Source organism: Anomalospiza imberbis, chromosome 6, assembly GCF_031753505.1.
Source record: "Anomalospiza imberbis isolate Cuckoo-Finch-1a 21T00152 chromosome 6, ASM3175350v1, whole genome shotgun sequence".
NCBI lineage: Eukaryota > Metazoa > Chordata > Aves > Passeriformes > Viduidae > Anomalospiza > Anomalospiza imberbis.
The window spans coordinates 35480275-35502403 of record NC_089686.1 but is presented as its reverse complement, the minus strand read 5'-3'; the positions used below and the strand labels follow the sequence as shown (position 1 = coordinate 35502403).

Below are 22129 nucleotides of genomic sequence, written 5' to 3'. Positions count from 1 at the left end.
TGGACCCTGGAGCCATTGTCTGCTGCAGCAACCACAGCAGCCTTTGCACAAACATACACTGTGTGTGCAAAGGGGCAAAGGCAGACAAACACATGTGCATGCCTGGTCATGCAGTCCTCCTAGGTGCAAAAAACCCAATCTTTGCCAGTAAATACACCAACAGACTCCACCAGCTAATGGCAAAGGACATATGCATTTGGATAAAATATGAAACAACCATCAGACGAAAACCTCTCAGCCCAATCAGACAACAGAAAAACAGAGCTCACCGCATAGAAGCCATTCACTAATGATGGACTGGCTTCTCCAAATTTTCCTTTTTTTTTACTCATTTACCCAGCCATCCAAACTTTAAGTTCCTTTGTGTAGATTCTGCTTGCATGGAAATTAAATAGAAGAAAAGTTAAGAAAACCAGCTGACACTGACTATTAAAAGTAATTATGAGAAAATTGCTCAGCATCTTTATAACATTCAAGACAAGTCCTGCCACTGACTCAAACTGGCCATGTGTGCCCTGATGGGACTGAGACGGGGGCATAATCTGCAACAGGAACCTTCCTGGACAATACAGAGCATCTGGCAACAGGGGGTGTGGTTAAAAGCAGTGCTTCAAAAGGTGTGTGCTGGAAATGGAGCCTGCTCCTCATGGCGTGAAACTCCTAAGTATCCCCTTGCTGATGCTTTTTGCCAGGGATCTGAAAAGGGATGGGGAAATACATACAGAAACTCAGTCTTCTGACCATAAGGTGTGCAAAATTCTCCACCTCCCTCCCTCTCTGGATTTATTTTGTTGGCTATTGAATCCTTTTTTTTGGTATTAAACTTTGGGGTGTGAAGTGGGGTTTATTTTGAACTTGGTGAAAAATAATGTGTTCCAGAGGGAATGGCATCAGATAAAAATAAAGGATAATAATATCCCTGGCCCTGGGTTCAGAAAAGGCCAGGAGCAGATCCTGGGCTTTTTAGGCAGTCATATATACCTGTTCAAAGTGAGAAAGCAAAGGGTATGTAGAGTGCTACTAAGTGGCCAGACTATTTTGCATATATTGTGTGTTCATTTGAATAGGATCATGGTGAATTCACACTTCCCTGAACCAGCTGGAGAGCAAAACAATACTCTAAACCAAGAAAATACCAACCTGCTCTTCCCTTAGTGCAGAGAGGGCTCACTCCCATGGCTTTGCAGCCTGTCTGCACTACAGCTGTGGCTGTCTTTCCAGGATGCTTCCCTGCCTATGGGCAGGGCCGGATGGCAGGAAGCCACCCCATCCCAGGCTGACATGAACACCAGCACTGTGACAGTTCAGCTGCCACTTCAGCTAATGCAGAGAAGCCAACCAATGTCATTGTTTCACCTTTACAGTGAGTAATGGAAAGTACCTCGAGGTCTCTTCTCTTCCTTTCCCTTCTCTGCAAAAATAACTAGCAGAGCACATGTCTGGCTGCTTCTTCACCATTAACAAAAGTTCCTGTGCACTCACATCCCCTTCCATGGTGCACTAACTAATCTACAATACTCTTTCCCCAGGGAATAAACCCCTGCTCTGCAGCCAAGTCATCCTGACAAAATGCCTCCTTGTCTTGACTGATGAGGTTTGTCACAGCACTTGTCCTGACAGGTGGATCACTGCTGTCTAAGGACATCCAGCCACCATTTTGGCTACTGTGGAGAAGGGCTGGAGGGCAATGCAGCGGTGATTACCTGCTGTAAGTACTCTGCAGCAAGGTGCATCAGCAGAGACAGGAGCAGGTCAGTGCTTGACTTTGTGTAGCACCAGCAGGGCGTGTTGCATAGATACACAAATAAAACGCAGCGAGTCGCTCAAGGATCTCAGCGCATCCAGCTCTTCACTGCCGAGACAGACGTTTTCAGCAGATCCATGATTTCTACCTGCTGCAGAGAGGGAGCTGGGAATGGAGGCCTAGAGCTCCAGTTGGGCTGGGCATATGGCCATTCCTCCTGAGGACAGGGCTGTGCTCTCATCTCTCCTCCAGCCTGGCAGGGAGGAGGCCTTCTGTTCAAGGCAGAAGGCTACACACCCAGTTTTTCCCCTCTGCAGCTCACTGCTTCCAATCACACCCTTGCTGGAGGCCAACCTCATGTTCCCTGCTGAGCACCATGAATCTGCAGGATTGAGGCCAGTAATACTGTGGTTACTTACAATAATGACACTGGGAAGAATGGAGAAAAAACATCTAAAATGGATTAACAAAATATGTATGTCTGGTCTGTACACAGCCTATGTCTGCTGTCTTGCATCAGTTAGTGGTGTGAACAATATGTTCCCCTCATAATTCTGTCATTGTATCTCAATCCCTACCCAGAAGTTCTTCACCCTCCATTACAGTACTCCCAGAATAGGCAGGGAAAGCTCTCACATATGTGGTTATTGTATACTGCAGAAGAAAGTAACTCTTCAAACCTACAGTATTTTACAAATACCAGAAATATGAAGTATGTTTTGAAGCACTAATCAAGCTTTGGCATCTCTCTGGTGAGCTATTATTATTGCCCTTTGAAAAAGAGGAGGATATAGGGCAGGGAGGGTTGAGCTTTTTTTTCCCTAAGCTCACACAAGAAATTAAGTGGGGTAACCCGGGAAAGAATACAGATTTTTTGGTTCCCAGTTCTGTGCTCTAGCACAGAACCTTTCCCATCTTTCACAGTGTACCTTTCCCTTTTTCCTGCCCTCTGTTTGCCATAACCCTGTGCTAGAGGGCAAAAGATCCCAAATGACACAAATTTATCCACAAAACATTAATGTGGGGATCTGAAGCCATAGTTCATTTGCTTAGTGCAAGCAACTCTTTTTACCCCACGTCCATCATGCTGTGCTTCTGACAGAACTTATTTTCAGTAATGAAAGTAAGCTATGTCATATCAGTGTGGTATACAAGCCTTGTGAGGATAATGACTTTGGGGAAAGACAGGCCTCAGAGAGATGTACTCATCACAACTTAAAGAGCTGCAGTGAATTTCTATTTATATTAGTAAATCCAGGACTTTGTTTGCAGGCTCTAAACCAAATCCTCCATCCATTCAGGCTCTGATGTGTCACTGGGTTCCTCTTTTCATTCCCTTGCTTTCTAGCTATTTAGAGGAATTTTAAAAGGCTGCCTCTCAAAGCTGCAGCAAATATCCTAAAGATAGGACTACGTAGCTCAGCGTACAGAAATGTCATGCTCTTTCTATCATCATCTCTGTACCTACTGTTTTCAAAACATTCACTTGCCCAGCACAATGTAATGTGGTTGCAAAGAGCTCTACAGACTCTGGAGTAACACCAACTCCTCTCCTGCATAATGTGCAGCTGATGAACGGTGCATCTGCACAGATCTACTCCTGCCTTTTTTGTGCCTTCATTTGTTTACTTGTGCACCCACAGCTCTTTCTAAAAGAAACTTGGTTCTTACTTTCACGGTTGCATTAACATGACACCAAAACCTGCTCCTGCGGCAGTTTGTGGGGTGATGAGGATGTCATGCTGACACATCCAGGGCTTGATCTGACAGCAAACAAGGATTACAAAAAAATAAACCTTTGGTTTGAATGGGTTTGGCTGGGAGGAGAAAGCTCTCCAGGCTTTCAAGCACATGAACCCTCATGTGGTCAGTGGAGACTGGGGGGCATAAGCTGCTGGGGGTAGGAAGATGGCAGAGGCTTTTATGGTTTATACCATCAGAAGACTTTGCCTCACACCTCCTTGATTCCCCAGTCTCTGAAAAAAGTCAGGTCTAACCCTTCTAAATGTAAGCAGCACTGGTTTATGCTGTCTCAGACCAGACATTTTGAAACAGAAGGCTGACTGCTGCCTTCCACTACCTTTTGCTAATCCACCTGCCAGTAGTCTCAGGCACAGCAGACAGAGGGGCTTGTCTCCTTTTGTCACCATATGCATACTTTTAGGGCACACAATGACAATCAGGACAAAAATACCACTGGGATTTCATTGTATTGTGCTGATGCAATGTAATTTGGCAGCACACAGAGAATGCAGCAGAAAAACAGCAGGGAAGATGGTGATGGGAAACCATACACTCAGGCTGCAGGAGTCAGGAATCAGTTTATGTACAGTCTTGGGAACCAAATGCAAGTGGGACATACACACATGTACATGGCATGCACATGCACACAGACACACACATAGAGCTATGGGAATTAATCAGGAGTTGCAGGAAGCATTTGAGCACAGCCACAAATGCAGAAATCAGTAGCTTATCTCCTAGACTCCTTAGAAAGAGGAGACTGAAGGGCAGGAGTTGTAACTCTACATAACTACTCCTTTGCTGCCCTTATCTGGAGGCTCTTGACAGAATCATGGTGCTGGCAGAACTCATGCAGATACCAAAAAGGCTAAGAAGAGCTCAAACACATATTTCCTGTGAGACAATGTGGCTGGAATTTTTGATTGCTACATGCATTGCAATTATTTCTTGTCTCTGAGGAAAAGGAAGCATCTCTGGGGAGGCAAAAGCAAGGGAAAGGAGGATGGGAATTGCTGCAGGGGGATCTATAGGTAAGGTGTCCAAAGGGAATATCACATGGTGAGACTAGGGAGGTGAAAACCTTAATAGCTGAATTTTACACCAGTAATGAACAGATTGATGGGTTCTGCTTCTTGTATCACATACCATCTTTTCCATGACAAAGAGGCAATACAATTTGTATTGCCTGCACTGAGTTTGGGAAACAGCTGTGCAAGACAAACACCTTCCCATACTATTTTTACCTTGGGTCACCACGTTTTCCCCAAAACTCATGCTGTGCACATGGATGCCATGCTCCCAGTGAAGAAGATAAAAGTGCTCATTCCCTTCTTAAAGGAAAAAAAAAGCAAACAATATTTTCACTTTCACACTAGCAGCAAGCAGCAGAATCAAGATGTGCTAAGAGATGCAAGCATGTCCTTTCCAACAGATACCTTCTTCTTTGCCAGCAGTAAGTCCTGGTAAGCATTCGAACGCAGAAAGCGCGCGTAGCTGTCACTCTTCATCAGCTTGTAAATGTGCTCCTGTGGGATAGGGGGAATGAGAGACAGAGAATTGTTATCAAACCTCATTTAGACATCACAGGAACTTAAAACACGGAGAATTGGAAGGAAGAGAGACTGATCAGAGTTCTAATTAAGTCTGCTGTTATTGATTATCTGTGTTGTGGTAGTGTACACGAGGTCCATCCTGGGGCAGGACTCTTCTGTGCCAGGGGCTGTATGAACACAAAACAAAGAGAGGGCCCTCACCCCAAAGGCTGGCACATATTATTCACTCATCAGGATTATTCTGCAAAGATTGCAACTCTCTGAAGTCCCCAGATTATAAGAAAGTGTCTACCCTGGAAAGAAGAAATAAACACCAGAAATTGTCTCGTAGATTAGGTTACCAGTTACAGATACTTGAACAATCACTCCGCACTCCCTTCCTGTTCCTGGAGGGGAACTGATATTTGCACACATATAATCTCCATTTTAGACATGCACTCAAGTAAGCCAAGGTGTTAATGTCCTGAAAAAGTCCAGATCTGTGGTGACTATGCAGGGAAGTTATATGACTAGCTCCGATGTGGATGGCTACATCCTATGTATAAAGTTACATTGGATGAGTCTCTCTCTTAGGGTCTTAAGTCAAACTGCTGTTACTAGTTTGCTCTGAGAGCACTTACTATGTGTATCTTCAAATTTAAAAAGTGGTATTTCATTGCAGCAGAACTTAATACATACCCTTTTCTAATTTCCTCACTAAGCTTTACTTTCCTGCTGAGAATCCCTTAACACAGTCAGCTTTTCTCCTAGTTATCCCTGGATTTACAAAAGATATTATCCCAAACACCAGGAAAATCAAATCAAAATACTTTGACCAAATAATGACTGAGAACACACTAAAGGGCTCAAGAGAAAAACAGGCACCTTGGACCTTTCTCTTAGACGTTGCACTTTTATAGAGTCAATGAGCAGTTTTATCTATAGTGAGTTATACAACATGAAATAGTCTCTCCTGACCTAAAGCCATTGTACATGGAACTTTAGAAGAACCAAACCAGACAGAAGTCGCATAGTTTATTTCAGTGTGTTAACAAGCCAAGCAGAATTCCCTTATCTTCACCATCATGGGTAATTAGCAATGACCTGCCTGTACACAGAAGAACTGCTTAATTCAGCTTTCTTACACTATTTGGTGTAGTCCTGTGAGGGCCACTGGTTTTCCTTCGACACAGCATAAATGTATTCTTTGAGCTACATCCTGGTGTGGAACAATTTTTACTGGTTAATTTCCATACTTGCTTTTAGCCTTGACAGATCCTCATTTGTGCAGCACTATCTAGCCAAAGGACAGAACAAAATTTTGCAATAGGATCGTTCATATAAAGCTATTTAGCAACTGTCACCCTTCTTGCTTCAGAAAAAACACATGGTAGGGCACAGTTTCATACTCTTCATGTACAGCATTTCCATGAGATTTGACATCCAGCTGTGGGACATTTGTTCTATTTCTGCAGGACAGAATGAGCCAAGTACGCCCTAAGACAAGAAGAGGGAAAATAATACACATCATGGATATGATCATCAAAAGGTTTGTATTCTCTCGCATGAATAAGGATTTTGAACATCAATTCTCTCTTAAATACTTCAACTAGCATAAACTGAAGACTCTGTTGATTTAAACCCAACCATACCTCAACCAGTTTGCCTGTACTGCTATATCTTAAGGTTTCCAAGGAAACTCAATGTCCTCCTAATGAGTTCTTTGTAACTACCTGGGAAACAAACCCACCTAACTGGTGCTTTTCCAGGACCATGAGGAGACTGATGAGTAAGTGGGCACCTTGTAGCCCTTCAACAGTAAAGGGCCTCAGGGGTCTCCAGAGCCTTCATCCTCTTAGTGGTCCTTTTTACAGCAGCCAGTACGTGCAGGGTGCTGGTGGAACAGGTGCTGAGGTGGGCAGGAAGGTGCTGTGGCCGAGGCACATGTGGGTGCCAGGGATATTTATATTGACATTTTACTGGATGTGATTAATTTTTTTACTGTCTTTGGGCTCCAAATGGTTTCTTTACCAGTGGTCAGACAACTGTGTCTGCTCTGAAACATGATGATAACATTTTTGGAAAATAACTGCCAGTTTTCATTGCTACACAGAAGGAGGCAAAGGAGAACACACGAGGCTGGCTATATGACCCACCTGTATGCCAGCGACAACTATCATTCTTGCTCTTGTCAAGACAACTTCATGTATTTGACCTTAAAACAGTATAAACTCAGTAACTGGTGGTCAGAAGGAGAAAAGAATTGCTTTGATCCTGAGATGAAATAAACCACAAGCTGTCTTCTTAACTGAAGCCCTTCCCTGCAACAGGACTATTGCACAGCCACAGCTCTGCTGCCATTGCAGTTAGCTAATTGGTATGAAGCATTTTCTCTACTTTTCACATCTTGGAATCACTAAACAGCAACAGTGCTACCTTTCAGCTGATCACCACAGATATAATCAAACAGGGAATAACTATTTCTAGGCTTTGAATGCTAATGAAGAAAGAAGGTTGGGCATAGGAAAAGGAAAGACACGCATAGCTTCATAAGCAAACTTTACTTTTTAATTGTAAGAATTCAAAGGGCTTGCTTTCAACAATCTCTAGACTGAAGGCATGAATGATACACTAGTAATTTATTTTACAACGCTGCATTTCTGAAGCACCTACTGGAAATCTGAACCAGTTGCTCAGATCAGCAAAGACTGACTTCCAATTTGCAACAGTACAGGACAACTTGCATTGCTACAGTGAAAATCCCCACCGACACTGCACCATGAAGATTTCTGCTAAAATTGTGGCTGTGGTGTGTGTCCAGCCCATTTACACACCAAATCTAGCTGCAGGATGGGAAAAGCCAGTGACTGGAACATTTGATTTGATCTGTAGCCTACTCTGTTCTTTGCCACCAAGCTATTTTCTCTTATGTATTCTAGAAACTGCAACTTCCTAGGGAGAACCTACAGCTAGTGTTTAGCAGCTCCTCATTCCATAAATACATTGAAGGCTACTGGAGATCTAAAAACTGATCGTATTCTTCTGTGGAAGCCTGAGCAACAGGCAGAGGTGTGGGCTTGGATTTAGTTGCTCTGTGCAACATGTGCAAATTGTCTTGTCCTTCTCTGTCATGGATTTTTAGCTCACTTTGGATCATTGCAACCCACTGGTCTCTCACTTCTTATTTTACTGAGCAGCTGGGTGTTTTTTCACCTTTTTATCACATGGTGGAAAGAAAGGACACCCACATTAAAGACTGAAATTTCCTAGTGCAATGCACTTTATAAACATGCACAATCTCCCTGACATTACATGACAGTGCTGGTAAGAAGTTTGAGCTTTTCCATCCCTATACTGAGATAATTCTCCATTTTTAAGCTGTTTATTACAGGGTAATGAGCTCACTACTGCTGGTTTCCTAAATAGAAAAAGTAAATGCACTACCTGTGTAACTTTTAACAATGCAACTGCAGACATTCTAGTCTCCTGCACTGTGAGTAGTCTGTCCAGAATTATCACTGCAACACTTCTTTACAAGTGCCATGGGAAATTCCTGTGCCCTATCTGCACAAGAGCTGAGTACCATTTCTTCTAGGTGATGTAGCCTCTCCCAGCTATTGCCATGTACCACTTCCCAACTATGGCTCAGTCTCACAGCACCCTGCTCTAGCCCTAAGACAGCAATCCTTTAGGGAGTTACATTGCAAACCCAAGGATTTAAAACAATCATCTAACAAAACTGCCCAAGTGATCTATTAAAACATTAAACAAGGTAGCTTATAAAACCAGATAAAAGCCAGGAAAAAAAAGTCTTTAAAGATTTGTCCAGCAGTTGACAGGCATCACGTGTCCCACTGGTCTCCCCTGCAGCCTTGCAGCTCTTTCTGAGCACCGAGCTGCCATCTCAGGCCACTGCAGTGGCAGCTCCAAGTGGAGACAGGGACTGACTTGGTGTGTGTGAGGAAGCCCTGGCAAGCTGGCTTTTTCAGCTGACCAGTCACTCAGTCCCTCACACAGCATGCTGCTGATGAGTGCTGGCTGTACTGATACTCCCCATGACAATGGGTTCACATTGGGAAATGTCAGTCTAACATGGAGACTGGCACAAGAATCTGCTTTTTAAGTGCAGTGGATTTCATCTCCAGGAAGCAAACAAATCCCTTACAAGACTCGTGCAAGCAGAGTGGGTTTGCTATCAGATGTCCCCATGACTGTTGTTTCCCAGCTCTTGAACCAAAGCAACAGAGGCAATGGGATCTGATTGCATCTCATCATGAGAAGAAGGCAGACCCTCTGTTGTGTTTTATGCACCTGAATCACATCTCCTCTATGGTGAGGAAAATATGCAGTGGTCCTGGGGGCTGTCCAGCTTTACTGAGCATACTCTCTATATATGGTCTTCTGTCATGAGAGTTACACTTCAGACAACATAACCATTCCACTTGCCACAACCATTACATGATGTAAAGAAGAACAAACAGTACATTTAAAAGAGGAAAATGTTGTCCCTTCTAGAAAAAAAAAAAAAAAGGAACCAATGAGATAAATCACCAAAAAAATCTCTTTTACAATTATGTGAAACCAACAGGAAATCCCACTCCTGACAGCTGACAGCTTAAGTGCAGGGAAATAAATCCTGATAAGGTTCAGCATCTCTTGGCTATTTTCCTTCCACAAGCTTTACCTTTGGAAAGAGATGAAGGACAGGCTTAGTAAATTATTCCTGACAAGAGGGGAAAGGGGGAGGAAAAAATAAAGTTTGCAATCCAGACGGGAATGTAGGAGGTGGCTGAGATAGCAGAAACCATCTCAAAGCTGCACCTGCTCCAAATCAATGTGCTGCAATGTGATCTCAGGTCTCTCTTCCCCCTCTCAGTCAAAGCACTGTGACCCTGAGGAGGGCATGACTGCCAGATAAGCAGAACACTGGGAACACTCAAGAAAAATGTGGGAAAAAACCTGAATGATAAAAAAATAATAACATCTGACTCGCATAAGACACGTGGTAGATCCCGGGAATTACCTTCTCTGTTAAGAATGTTTCTTTTTAGCAGAAAACCTTGGTTCTTTCCTCTGATTTGTGTATATGAGACAAGAACAGAATCAGTGGTTAAACATCCACTAATTCCACTAGTATTTTACTCATCTTGATATTTTGTGACAGGCTTGCAATTTTTTGGAGTTGTGAAGGCAAAGCACATTGTTCTCATGAACTCTGAACACCAGCTAGATTCCAGAAAGCCCTTAAATTTCAACTTCCTGATATAAATTTTTCCCTGTTTGTGCCTAAGCACAGCTGCAAACTTTTTGTAATAATGAGGAATAAGGAAATGGCCAATTCTTTGCTCACTTCAAGCACAGGTTTCCCATTTAGCACATTTATGGAACAGATCATCTTGACTACCATTACACAGCATGTACAGAACAACCAAGTGATCAGGCCCAGTTAGCATGGGTATAGGAAAAGCCCATCCTGCCTGACCAACCTGATCTCCTTTTATGACCAGGTGACCTGCCTGGTGGATAAGGGAAAGGCTGTGGATTAAGTCTACCTGGACTTCACCAAAGCCTTCAATACTGTCTCCCATGGCCTTCTCCTGGAGAAGCTAGCAACCAGAGAGGTGTACACTTTGCTGGGTTAAAAACTATCAAAATGGCTGGGCTGAGAGAGTGGTGGTGAATGAAGTTACATCCTGGCAGCCAGTCACCAGTGGTGGCCCCAGAGCTCAGTATTGGGGTCAGCCCTGTTTAACATCTTTATTGATGATTTGCATGAGGGGATCAAGTGCACCATCAGCCAGTTCACAGATGACACTAAGCTAGATGGATGTGTTGATCTGCTGGAGAGCAGGAAGGCTCTGCAGAGGGATCTGGACAGGCTGGATCAACAGGCCAAGGCCAATGGTAAGAGTGCCAGGTCCTGCATTGGGGCACAACAGCCCCAGGCAATGCTTTAGGCTGAGGGATGAGTGACTGGAAAGCTGCCTGGCAGAAAAGGACCTGAGAGAGCTGGTCTACAGCAGCTGAACATGAGCCAGCTTGTGCTCAGGTGGCCAAGAAGGCCAATGGCATCCTGGTCTGTATCTGCAATAGTGTGGCCAGCAGGACCAGGGCAGCGATTGTCCCCCTGTACCTGGCACTGGTGAGGCCACACTTTGAGTCCAGTGTCCAGTTTTGAGTCTCTCATTGCAAGAAAGAAATTGAGGTGTTGGAGCATGTCCAGAGAAGGGCAATGAAAATGGGTCTAGAAAGTTACTCAGATAAGGAGCAGCTGAGGGAGCTGGGATTGTTCAGCCTGGAGAAAAGGAGGCTCAGAGGAGACCTTATCACTCTACAACTGTCTGAAAGGACAGTGTAGCCATGTGGGGGTCAGCATCTTCTCCAAGGCAGCCAGCAACAGAATGAGAAGAAATGGCCTCAAGCTATACCAGCAGAGGTTCAGGTTGGACATCAGGAATAATTTTTTCACTGAAAGGGTGGTTAAGCAATGGAATGGGCTGCCCAGGGTGACAGGGGAGTCACCAGCCCTGGAAGTGTTCAAGAAATAAATGGAGGTGGCACTTAGTGCTGTGATTTAATTGACATGGTGGCATCTGGTCAAAGGCTGTACTTCATGATCTTTGGGGTATTTTCCCACCTTAATGATTCTATTCCATGATTTTTAGCTCACTTTTGGGAGTTTTCACTAAGGCTAGATAGCTGTTGAGATGCACTTGAGCTGCAAGGGTCCACTTTGCCTTTCATAAACTGGTCAGAAACCTCCTTGCTGTAGCTATCCCACTAACATCTGGATTCTTTTGGAGCACTCCTTCACCCTGTCACTAACACCTGGTATTAACTAGTGAGAGCTGATTTGGAGACCCCTTTTGTATTGCAAGCATGCAGCCAAACCTCTAGCCAACTCCAAAGGAGATTTGCAGCATGTCAGACAAATCCATTAAAAGAAAAGGCCACAAGCAATGTAAAGCAGTAGATTAAACAACTAAATAAATAACGGCACACTGCAATGAATGCTAATATTTGTGTCACCTGTATGCTTGGCACTGGGGAGGAATTTATTGCAGATTCACACGAGAGAGTGCTGCCTGAGTGAAGGCCTTGTGGCCTTTGCTGGAAGGATGGGAAGAGATGCCAGCTGAGAACCTGCCTGGAGTTTGTTTTTGGAAGAGCTGTCTCTATAGCACAAAGAGGACGTGGGAAGGAGAAAGCAGACACTTCTGCAAGCACATGGTGTGTGACTGCTGCACCTTCCAATTAGACTTGGCAGCAGCCTAGTGCCTGTCTGTTGGCACCTCTGCTCTGCACAGACATTTGTGGCAAAGGAGTTGAGGTTAACCCCTGTGCCAGCACACATACATACTGCAGTCAGCAAAACCTGCTATCCATGGATTGTTGGAGATGTGTCCTGTTAACTCTGCTGTACTCTTCCCAGCTCATCCTCAAAAATCCTGTTTGACCAGCAGAACCCCTTACCACACCACCACCAGGATCTCCCAAAAAGCCAAAGAAAGGAAAGGACACCTACTCCTCTTTAGCAGTTGCTTGAGCCGAAACTGAACACAACACTTTTTAGGAGCAATTATGATCAATTGCATTCAATCTAAATGATGGTGCTAAAATGTGCTTTGGAAAAAGCAGTAAAAATTGCTGCATCAGCTATGAAAGCTGAAGTAGTTGGTAGCAGGCACAGTTGAGATGAGCCAAACAGTGAAGAAGCTGCAGAAGAGACCTTCACATTTGCCCTGATTTAACCTGATGGGAAAACACCAGTGAGGGTGAGAAAGCAGGGAAACATGTATTTTTTATTCCAATTGCCTTTACTGTTTCCAAATCCCCACTAAGAGTGCTTCTGGATATGCTTATTCTGGTCTCTGCATTTCGGATTTCACTCTTCTCAACAATGCTGTAGTGCCTGTTTGAGCTGCTTGCCTGCATTAAGCAGGGTGAGCCCCTTCCCGGAGCCTCTCTGGTAGCTGGCAGTGCTGCCATCTAGCAGGACCAGGCAGGACTGGGTGCTCTGACTGCTGCAGGACTGTGTGGCTGTCCTGGATTTATAGTTGGAAAAGAAATGCTTCAGGTTGCTATATGGCACATAAGGGTCTTGGTCAAGAGCGCATTGCTCTGGAAAATCTTTTTTTGCCAGTCTCAATTATTCAAGGCACATAATTTACACCAAGTTTTAGCTGGTGTGTTTTCTTCACACTCAAGCAAGTTGCTTTTACTACTAAGGGAAAAAAAAAGATGAATAAATATCCTGTATTATAGACCAACCTCCCTGCTAAACTAAAAAGTGTAATTTTTTTTCAGTCCACAAATAAAATTATGCTGGGCTGAAGGCACAGGAATGTAAGAAAGAGCCTTAGCAAGAGGGATAACTGTAAGCAATGAGAGCTCATTTTGACTAATACACAGAAATCCTTTGTTTAGCCCTGTAGATACATAGTTGGAAACACAATGTAAATCTTTCATGGAAAAGCACATTGATAAAAGAAACACATAAATTTAGCTATGGCTCCTCTGTAAATTGATGAGACAACTGGTTTGCTTCATATCTTCAAACACAAATGTGAGGGCAGAGCTGTTATGGGTCAATGGCAGACGCAGTGCAGAGGACTAGAGGCAAAGGGCTGTTGAGTGCTGTGCAGTTAAGGGGTCAGCCTGGTACTGCAGGAGGATTTAGTCCTAAATATAGCAAGGGCTATCCTGGGAGACAAGAGTGGGCTGCCGGGAGTCTAACGCCATATGAGCAGCTTTAGGTTTTGAGAACAATGATCATGGCTAAGAGGCTGATTCTCTCAATATGGGCCAAATCCTGGCTACTGGCAAAAAGCCCAAGTGCAAAGGTTTTGCCTTAGGAGGAGGGGACAACCTTCTGTAGCATTCAGGAGACTGGCATTTCTTTTCCAAACAATACAATACGTAGGAGTTGCAGCAATGAAGATGAGGTTTTTTCCTCCTGTGCATGCTGTGGTACAGCTATGAAGTGTAACTACTTAACCTTTTCATCAACAACTTGACACTTGTAGGCTGTCAGCAACTTCCTCCATGAAAAATCCTGCCAAAAAGCTGAACTGTACTAAGGATAGGAACATGCAGAACCCCCTCACACAGTAGAAGAAAATTCTATTTCAGTGGGGCATTCTGTGTTCCATAGGAGATGGTGATAGGGCAGGATACAATCTTACAGAAACAAGCAGAACACAGCTTCTGAGTAAAGGTAGCTATGCTGAGATAGGGAACACCAACTCTGCTTGGATGCCTACCTAGAGAACACGTACTGGATAGATAAACAGTTTTCCACACCTCATCAACATTTTGACTGTAAGACATCTGCTGCTATGTCATCTTGGGCTGCCATTAAGTGGTTGAACTCAAGATCTCAGAGTCCAACTATCTATTGAAATCTTTTAACTGTTTGCCAGCAAACCCCATCCTGACAGCCCACATTCATACCTGCTGTGGTCTGAGCAGAGATATGAAATGCATTGCTGATAGATCTTCCCAGGGATTATTTATTAAATTCTTAATTAGGAGTGTGAACACTTAAAAAGGTAACGACTCCTTAAAAAAAATTAAAGATCACAGTGTTCCTGCAGTGCATGGGTTTAGCAGGAAGAGACCATAACCCCAAAGTCCATGAGAAGTAGACTCCTGGAGTTCTGGCTTCTTGATTAGATGAAAGGATGCATTTGCAAACACTTTTGCTCCCTATTTGGGAGAAAAGAAACAGTATCAGCAGCTTCCTGACCTTCACATGAAAAGGAAATTCTCTTGCTCTGGATCTGACATGCAGTTGTTTCTTGCTTTCAAGAAGCACAGTGCACACTACTGACACAAGAGTCCCAGAGTCTGAGTGCTGAATTCAATTTTTGAGCCAGCTAGAGACGTTCCCATGTAATCCATCTAAAGGTATTTTTTGGAGGTAGGAAATGTCTGGCACTGAGGCACTGTTAATACTCATACATGTAGTTTTAGACAGCTTGGCAGGATCAGCACCCTGAATAACAGGCAGACTATTGTCCTGTGGGAATATGCCGACTGTTCTTGTTGCCCCATTCCCATGATCCTTCATTTGAAGAGATCTGTTGCCTTCTGTCACTGTGTCTGCAAGGAGAGGGGTCACTTGTGACTTTTTCCTTGCCCTTTTTCTGCTTATGCGTGACAGAAGGACATTAGCTTAGACAGTAGTTTGATCCCTGATGCCTTCAGAGACGGAAAGGGAACAGCATGACAAAGGCTGGATGGTCGATGTTTTTCATATAACATGACTGCTAAACCACAAATTAAAATGGAAGGCAGAAGATAAAAGAAGTACTTTCTGATGTGTGGTGCATATGTACATTAAAAAAAAAAAAAACCTCCCAACAAAGCAAAACAGGAAAATAGTAACACAGAGTATCTGGTCCTGTGTAAACCTCTGCTTCAAGTCTTTTGTTTCCTGCTTTGCACAGCACCAGGCACACCAGCATAAGCTCCATCATCACTTTCTATTTTTGCTCTGGACACCTAACTACTCTTCTGGCTGTTTGTGGGGCTCTTGATTTTAGATTCCGTTGTAGGTTATTTTGTGAAATCCACAAGGGCAGGAGCTTGCACTTTTGCTTCTAATTGTAATAAACACACAACAGTGAGGCTCTATGTGTTTTCTGCAGTCACCATAACCCAAATACAAGGAAGAGAACCAGAGTGCAGTGAAATGAAGGATTTTTTCCTCCAGTCCCACAGAAACAGAGCCAAAGAAGAAGGGAATAACAGTCAAGCCCTTGTGTAGTCCCTAACCTCCACAGGAAGGTGCAGGCTGTCAAAAGCCCCCAGGAGCCCTGGGCACACCATTCACTTGTAAATACTGATGTCATGTAGCAGTGCTTTCAGTTCCCCACAGCACAGGCTCAATGTCTCTGAGCAACACTGGTTCAGGTGGACTTGATCCTCTCTTAGAGGCAGAGCACCTTGGTCTGCCCCATGTCCCCTTGCTGGCTGCCTGCACTGCTAACCAATCCTTAGTCATTGTCCTTTACACGCATGCACATAACTCAGGTGACTGGACAAAACTTTAAAATAGGAATAATGCTTCTCTAAGTTCTTACACAAAAGATGATACAGACACACAATGAATTATTATTTTCACATCTTCCATGTTGTGATTTTACTCCAGACCTACAAAAGGAATTCTCTATGCCCACTGAATAGACATCAGGCCTTCCACATCCTGTGCATGCTTGAAAACACAAACTTAGAAGTCCCCCCTCATTTTCCCTTCTTGGTAAAAAATAACATTTCACTTCCAAGAGATCCTTGCTTAAACTTGGGAGTTTGGTTTTGAATTCAGCAGGATCCTGTCAAACTCTGCCAGCACCTTGAGCTTCCTGATAGAACCAGAAGGCAAACTGATAACTAATCACTGATGAATCCTGCAAGGACTCGTATCTCTGTCACAGTCTAGAACAAACTGAACTACACATGAGGCAGCTGAGAGCATGAACATGATGCTGAGAGCATCTCAAGACTAGATTTAAGGAAGAAAGTTTGTACAATGAAGATAATGAAACCCTGGCCAAGATTGTCCAGAGAGGTGGTGGATTTCCTATCTCTGGAAACATTCAAGGTCAAGTTGAACAGGCCTCTGAGAAACCTGATCTAGTTGAAGGTCTACCCTGCTCATTTCAGGGGAGCTGGACTAGATGAACTTTAAAGGTGCTTTATGTCCCAAATTATTCTGTGTTTCAAATCTAGGACAGGTACATTTCTGGTTTGAGCTGCCTGGAATTTAGCATTATGGTCTAAATCTGCCCTGGAATTAGCCAAGGATCTGAAAAGAGCAGTTAAAATTCCTAAAAGAGCCTGGATTAGAACTGAATTTCTTTGAATTATCTTCATAGAAACAACAGCTAGTTAGTTCAGGAAAAGGAATGTCAATCTAAAACTCTATTTTATTTATTAAAGAATAAAAATAAACAAAGAAAACAGGAAAGGAATTCCCAAGACAACTGTGTGGCTTACCTGACTCTGGTACACCTAGCTCTGAAGCCTACCAGTAAATGTAGACTAAATGTCCCTACAAACATTACTGTGAGGAAACACAATGCATCCTGGTGATACTAGCTCCTAACACCAAGGGACAGAGGAAGGAATTAAAGATTTTCTGAAGGCAGAAAGATATTTCAGGAGAGGCAAGGAGATGCTTGATGACGGTAGGGAAAGAATGGTTAAAAAACTAATAACATGTACAGTTAAGCCATAATTGTCACACTCACAGCTCTGTGTTCCCATGTAAAGATGAATTACTTTGGCTGTCAGCAGCTTCATTAGCCAAAAGAGGCCATTCAGATGGACCCAAACCTATTTACCTTCCAGAGCTGGCGGTGCCTGCTTCATATTGCAGGGCCCCACACTGGTTGTTCAATGATGCTGATAACTCCTGTGGGAGCTTACATCCTGCTAAGTACTTCACTGTTTAATTGAACTGACCTTTCCTGACGATGCCCCTTGTATTAAAAGCTGCTTTGCTCCCCAGTGAAAATGGTATGATAATCATAATATTTTACTCAGAGGACAGTTGTTTAGGAGCAGAAAATAATCAGCTAAATTGGTAGGCTCCCCTCTGAAGGGGCCCAGCACTAAAATGACAGAAGGTGCTGCGGACCAAGATAACTGGCAGAGCTGATGATGAGGACAGAGCTAGGAGCAGTGCTGGGCTGCTCAAGGACAGAGACGCCAACAAACTGGACAGCTGGGGAGGGGAATGCAGGCTGAGCCAGCACAGCACACTCTGCTCAGAGCTGAGATGTGCTGGCACAGCTTGAGCTGGGCACGGGGTGGGCGATGGCACCTGCGGGAGCCACAGCAGGAGGGGCAGCTCTATGCAAGCCCAGCAGTGCAGGACTGGAGTGCAGCAGCACTGAGGGACACTGCATAGCAAGTATCTTAAGCTGAGATGGGTAAATGGCACAACACTTGCTTCTGTGGAACAGAAATCCATCTCAGAGAGAAGTATGTCTGAAATAAATGCACACCAAATTCAGGTTTGGATTAGGAGCACTTTGGGGACTGAGATTTGGAGCTGAGATTTTCTTAAACAGAGGAGCCATTTGCTTTCAGACCATGACTGGCCTGGGGACAAAGAGGTTTGAAGCAAGAGGAATGTTTGCCAAGAGCCCCTTTTCTCCCTCTTTTTATCCAGGCTAGTTGCCTTACCAGATGGTTGAGCAGCATCTGGGAGAGCTCTTTGGGGCTGGGAGCCAAGGGTGTGCAAAGAAGCGCATCAATGTAGACTGTTAAGCACCCGATAACAAATGATGCTTTGCTTTCAACTTCCTGTTATAAAGCCTTTGCTGGCCTGAATGTGCTCTGCTACACCTTGCCCTTCTCAAGTACAGCAATGTGTCCATTTCCAGTGCTTTTTATACAGAATTGCCATTTTGTGGATCTTTCAAGTCATGACTACAGTGCCACATCGCTTTCTCCTATTCTTACACTGCAGGAGTATCAAACTAATTTTCTCAGATCAGTAACACTTTTTCTTCCTCTTAGTGGCTCAGACCTGCAGGCATTCAAAGAATGTGCTGTTGAGTAAACTAAATTTTTTCTTGTTCTTTTCTTACAAAGACATTTCAGTTGTTTTCCTCTCTGTGCTAAAGCTACTCAGGAGAGGACAACACTTGTATTTTCCTCTCCCACAGAGGGTGTTTTGATTAGTTGTATCTGGTTGAGTCCCTAGGAATGTGGGATGTGTGGGAGCTCCCATGGACTCCTGGTGCCAGGGTGCTGAGATAAGGCAGCTGCTGCAGATTTGTGGACAAGCCTCTGCGACGGCAGGGCTGACCTGTGAGAAACACCATGGCAGGTCTTGGAAGATTTACAGCACCCTGGGGGCGATCTGCATTGGCTCCCATGAAGTGGATGTGCAAACAAAAACGTCGCTTCTCCAGGATGAGCCAGTAAAAACGCTACCAGGGCACTACACCCTTCAGCAATGTCCTGCTTCTTCCTGCTTTTGTTAGAACGCCTTCTCAGCTATCTAGTTAAGCAGTCACAAACAGCTTGCTTGGCCTTTGGAGAGCTACCACAAGCCCACTGCCCAAGAAGGTAACTGGGTTCACCTTCCACATTGTGCTATCCTCTCCTGAGGATTCAACAGATTCAATCTCCAAGATAACCATAGCTAGCCCTTGAAGGTCTACCTTTGCCTCGTATTTCTGTGTCCATGAACCACAACAGATTAATTGAAGAGATCTGTCAGTGTAAAAATCCACTGAAATAAAATTAACCCAAGGAGCTAAAATTGCAGTCTAACTGCCAGGGCTCCAGCTTGATTTTATCAACTCCCCTTTGAATGGCAATTACATTGTGAACTGATCAGTTCAAGGCTAAACCCTCCGGGTCTTCTTCTAATTAAATACTCATCATGTAAACATTTACCTTATTCTTAGTACTTCTACTTATCAATTTAATCAATTCCCCCATTATTCACCTATCTACTTTAGCCTGCATTTTGCCATCATCATTTTTTTCAGGTGATGCATACAGTTCTTTTTCACTACAAGTGCCAAGCAAAGAATATATCTTATCCAGAATGTCTTCACAGTCCTATATCTCTCCGCTTTAGAAAGGGCATTTAAGTTGCTTGATATTCACAGGGGACTGCCTTGAAACTTCATGAACATTCCTTCTATGCTGGCCCCAAGGAGTAAGATTGCATTCAGGAAAATAGAGTATTTGATACTGCTTTGAAAAATTCATTGCCTAACCTTGTATAAGTGGTCTACAACATCTCCCTCGAGATGAAAGCATTTTGTTAGTGGAGTATTTTGAAGAATTGCCTTTGAATGCCAATTAAAAAAAATCCTCAAACCCAGGAATTATTTTCATTTGCTGTTGGTTTTACTACATCTTGTGATAAAAATAATTATGAGGAGCATATCTTTTAATTGTGTCCCCAGTAATATTTGCCAAATGACCCCTTTGTAGTTTTTCTTTTTTTTAAAAATTAGAAAATTCTATTTTCACTTTCCAGAAGGTAATGCAGCTTTACCTTTGCTTATAGCAGTTTTTCTCAAATTATGTTTTCCTGGAGGCATTTTCCATGTACAGTTTATCTGTAAAATTTCCCTGATAAATCTGGAGCCTTAGGAGGGAAGGATTAAGCTCACTGCATTGCCTACTGTCCTATCATTACTCTAAGGTATTGTCTGGTGGACAAATATCTAGCTGTGTTGAAGGGAGCTGCTGCATTTGGGGTTTGGCAGGGGGATATAATTAGCTGTAAATAAATAAAATAGAGAAAAAGTGTATTAGCCAGGGTTTTGATATAACATTGGCCATTCTGTAAATATGCCAGACTTTGGTGACAGGTAGCACAGACAGACAAGCTGAACTGTATAGCACTTTTTCATCTGTGCTTTCTCTGAGACATGGCTCCAGCTTGCAGTCTTGTAGATTTGTTCCCAGAGGAGCCTTAGCCTGTTATAACAGATAGATTCAATGAAAATATCATTTACCCAGCTTGAATAGGTATCCTCAAAGTCACTTCAAACTGTGCATCTGCTTTTTCTCACAAGTGAGCAGTGACAATGTGATAGTGGAATATCATATTAATACTGAGAGTTTCATTAGCAGTAGTTCCATAAACCCAAAAACGAACCTGTGCATCTTCATATGTATATCTCCCTGGGTCTTTGACATTTTGGCTTGTTTTCTCATAGCTGTGGGAATCCAGGTTAATAGCACTTTGGGCCCCAGGAGCTAGAAACTCTTGCCAGATTTCTTCCACTCTCGTGGTCACATCCTGTAAAGGTCGTTTCTTGAGATCTTGGACAGCCAACCAAAACCTGTACTAGGCAAAAATTAAAAGGGCAGAAAAGAGAAAAATATGTAAATATAGAGAAGATTTTGGGAATAAGCCTAGGCAGAGTCCTAAACCAGACAGAACCAAATCCTGCATCTATTAGAATTCACAGAAGACTCTCCATGTTAGCATGATTTTAAGGGGAAGGTTTTTTACACCAACCCCCTTATATTTTGGCTGAGATCAGAACACTGACTTTAAGAAGTGATATATTCTTATTAAACTGCCCCTGCAGAAGTGTCAGATTAGGTAAGCAAACAGGAAACCTCCAGAGCTATGCAGCTGGAGGAGAGAAGTAGGCTCTGCCTCCCACAGCCCCGCTGCAAGGTGCTGATCATTCCTGACTGCAGGATTGGTCATCCACAGGGGATGTAAAATGAAAAACAAACTTAGTATTCATATCATTTCCAGTGTGAAGTTGTAAAAATGCCACTTAGAGATTTATTGTTTTTTACTTGTAAACTGACCAGCATTCAGATGGATGCCATGAGAAAAGATGACTCTTGTCATGCCATACTCCAATTTTACAGGGGTATTTTCTTGACTAGGCTATGTTTAGAGACTAAACTAAGTTTATAAACACTGAGAAGATAATCCCTTTGATGACTAAGGACATAATCCATATCTTGATCTGTGAAAACAAAGACCACAGAATATTTTGCAAGAGTAACATGCATGTCTTTTGTCTTTCATCCTAGGAAAAAGAAAATACATTTTGTTGGTGGTGCTAGTTTTGTTTATTGCTGATATTGCTCTTTCAGATGATTAATTCAGAAGATGCATGATGCCCAGTAGCCTTTTGTTTTGGTCAGCTTTATCTTCCAGCAAGAAGGTATCCCTGAAGGTTATCTGCCTTGAGTACCTGGGCCCTGCAACCTGGTTGAGCAAGCACAATAGTGCTCTGCAGGGAGTGCTGAGGTCTACGGGGCAAACAGGTACTGAAGGCACCTTTGCAGCCACCTGCAACAGCCAGCTCTTTCCTACCCCCTGGCAAAGGTGTCCATTGTTCAGGGTGACAAGGAGGGCAGGGTTCACCTTGGCCATCCCTGCCCTGCACTGCTCTTATGCACTCCCTCTGCTGGGCAGACTGTGCAGAGACAGGGATTGTCTGGGTCACTGCTTGTTCAGGGCATCTGCAAGAGCTGCACATTTGGCAAATCCTGTGTCTCTCTTATAAACCAACTGAACTGTAACTGAACTCCTGATTTCTCACCCCAAATGATTCAGTGGAGTCAGAGGGCTGCCACTAAGGCAAATATTCCTCCA

General features: G+C 43.5%; 1 protein-coding gene across 16 annotated transcripts in view; it reads right to left on the bottom strand.

The window, feature by feature from the left end:
* RGS6 (regulator of G protein signaling 6) overlaps positions 1 to 22129 on the bottom strand; it is a 257345-nt gene that overhangs the window by 18323 nt on the left and 216893 nt on the right. For 14 of the 16 annotated variants that reach the window (XM_068193298.1, XM_068193299.1, XM_068193301.1 and 11 more), the window contains 2 exons: positions 20660 to 20846; positions 4924 to 5013 (listed from right to left, as the gene is read on the bottom strand). In XM_068193298.1, coding sequence (XP_068049399.1) covers positions 4924 to 5013; positions 20660 to 20846 — 277 coding nt within the window. Of the gene's footprint in view, positions 1 to 4923; positions 5014 to 14583; positions 14728 to 14946; positions 15124 to 20659; positions 20847 to 22129 lie in introns of those variants that run through there. The other 2 variants (XM_068193300.1, XM_068193307.1) reach the window with 2 other exon arrangements.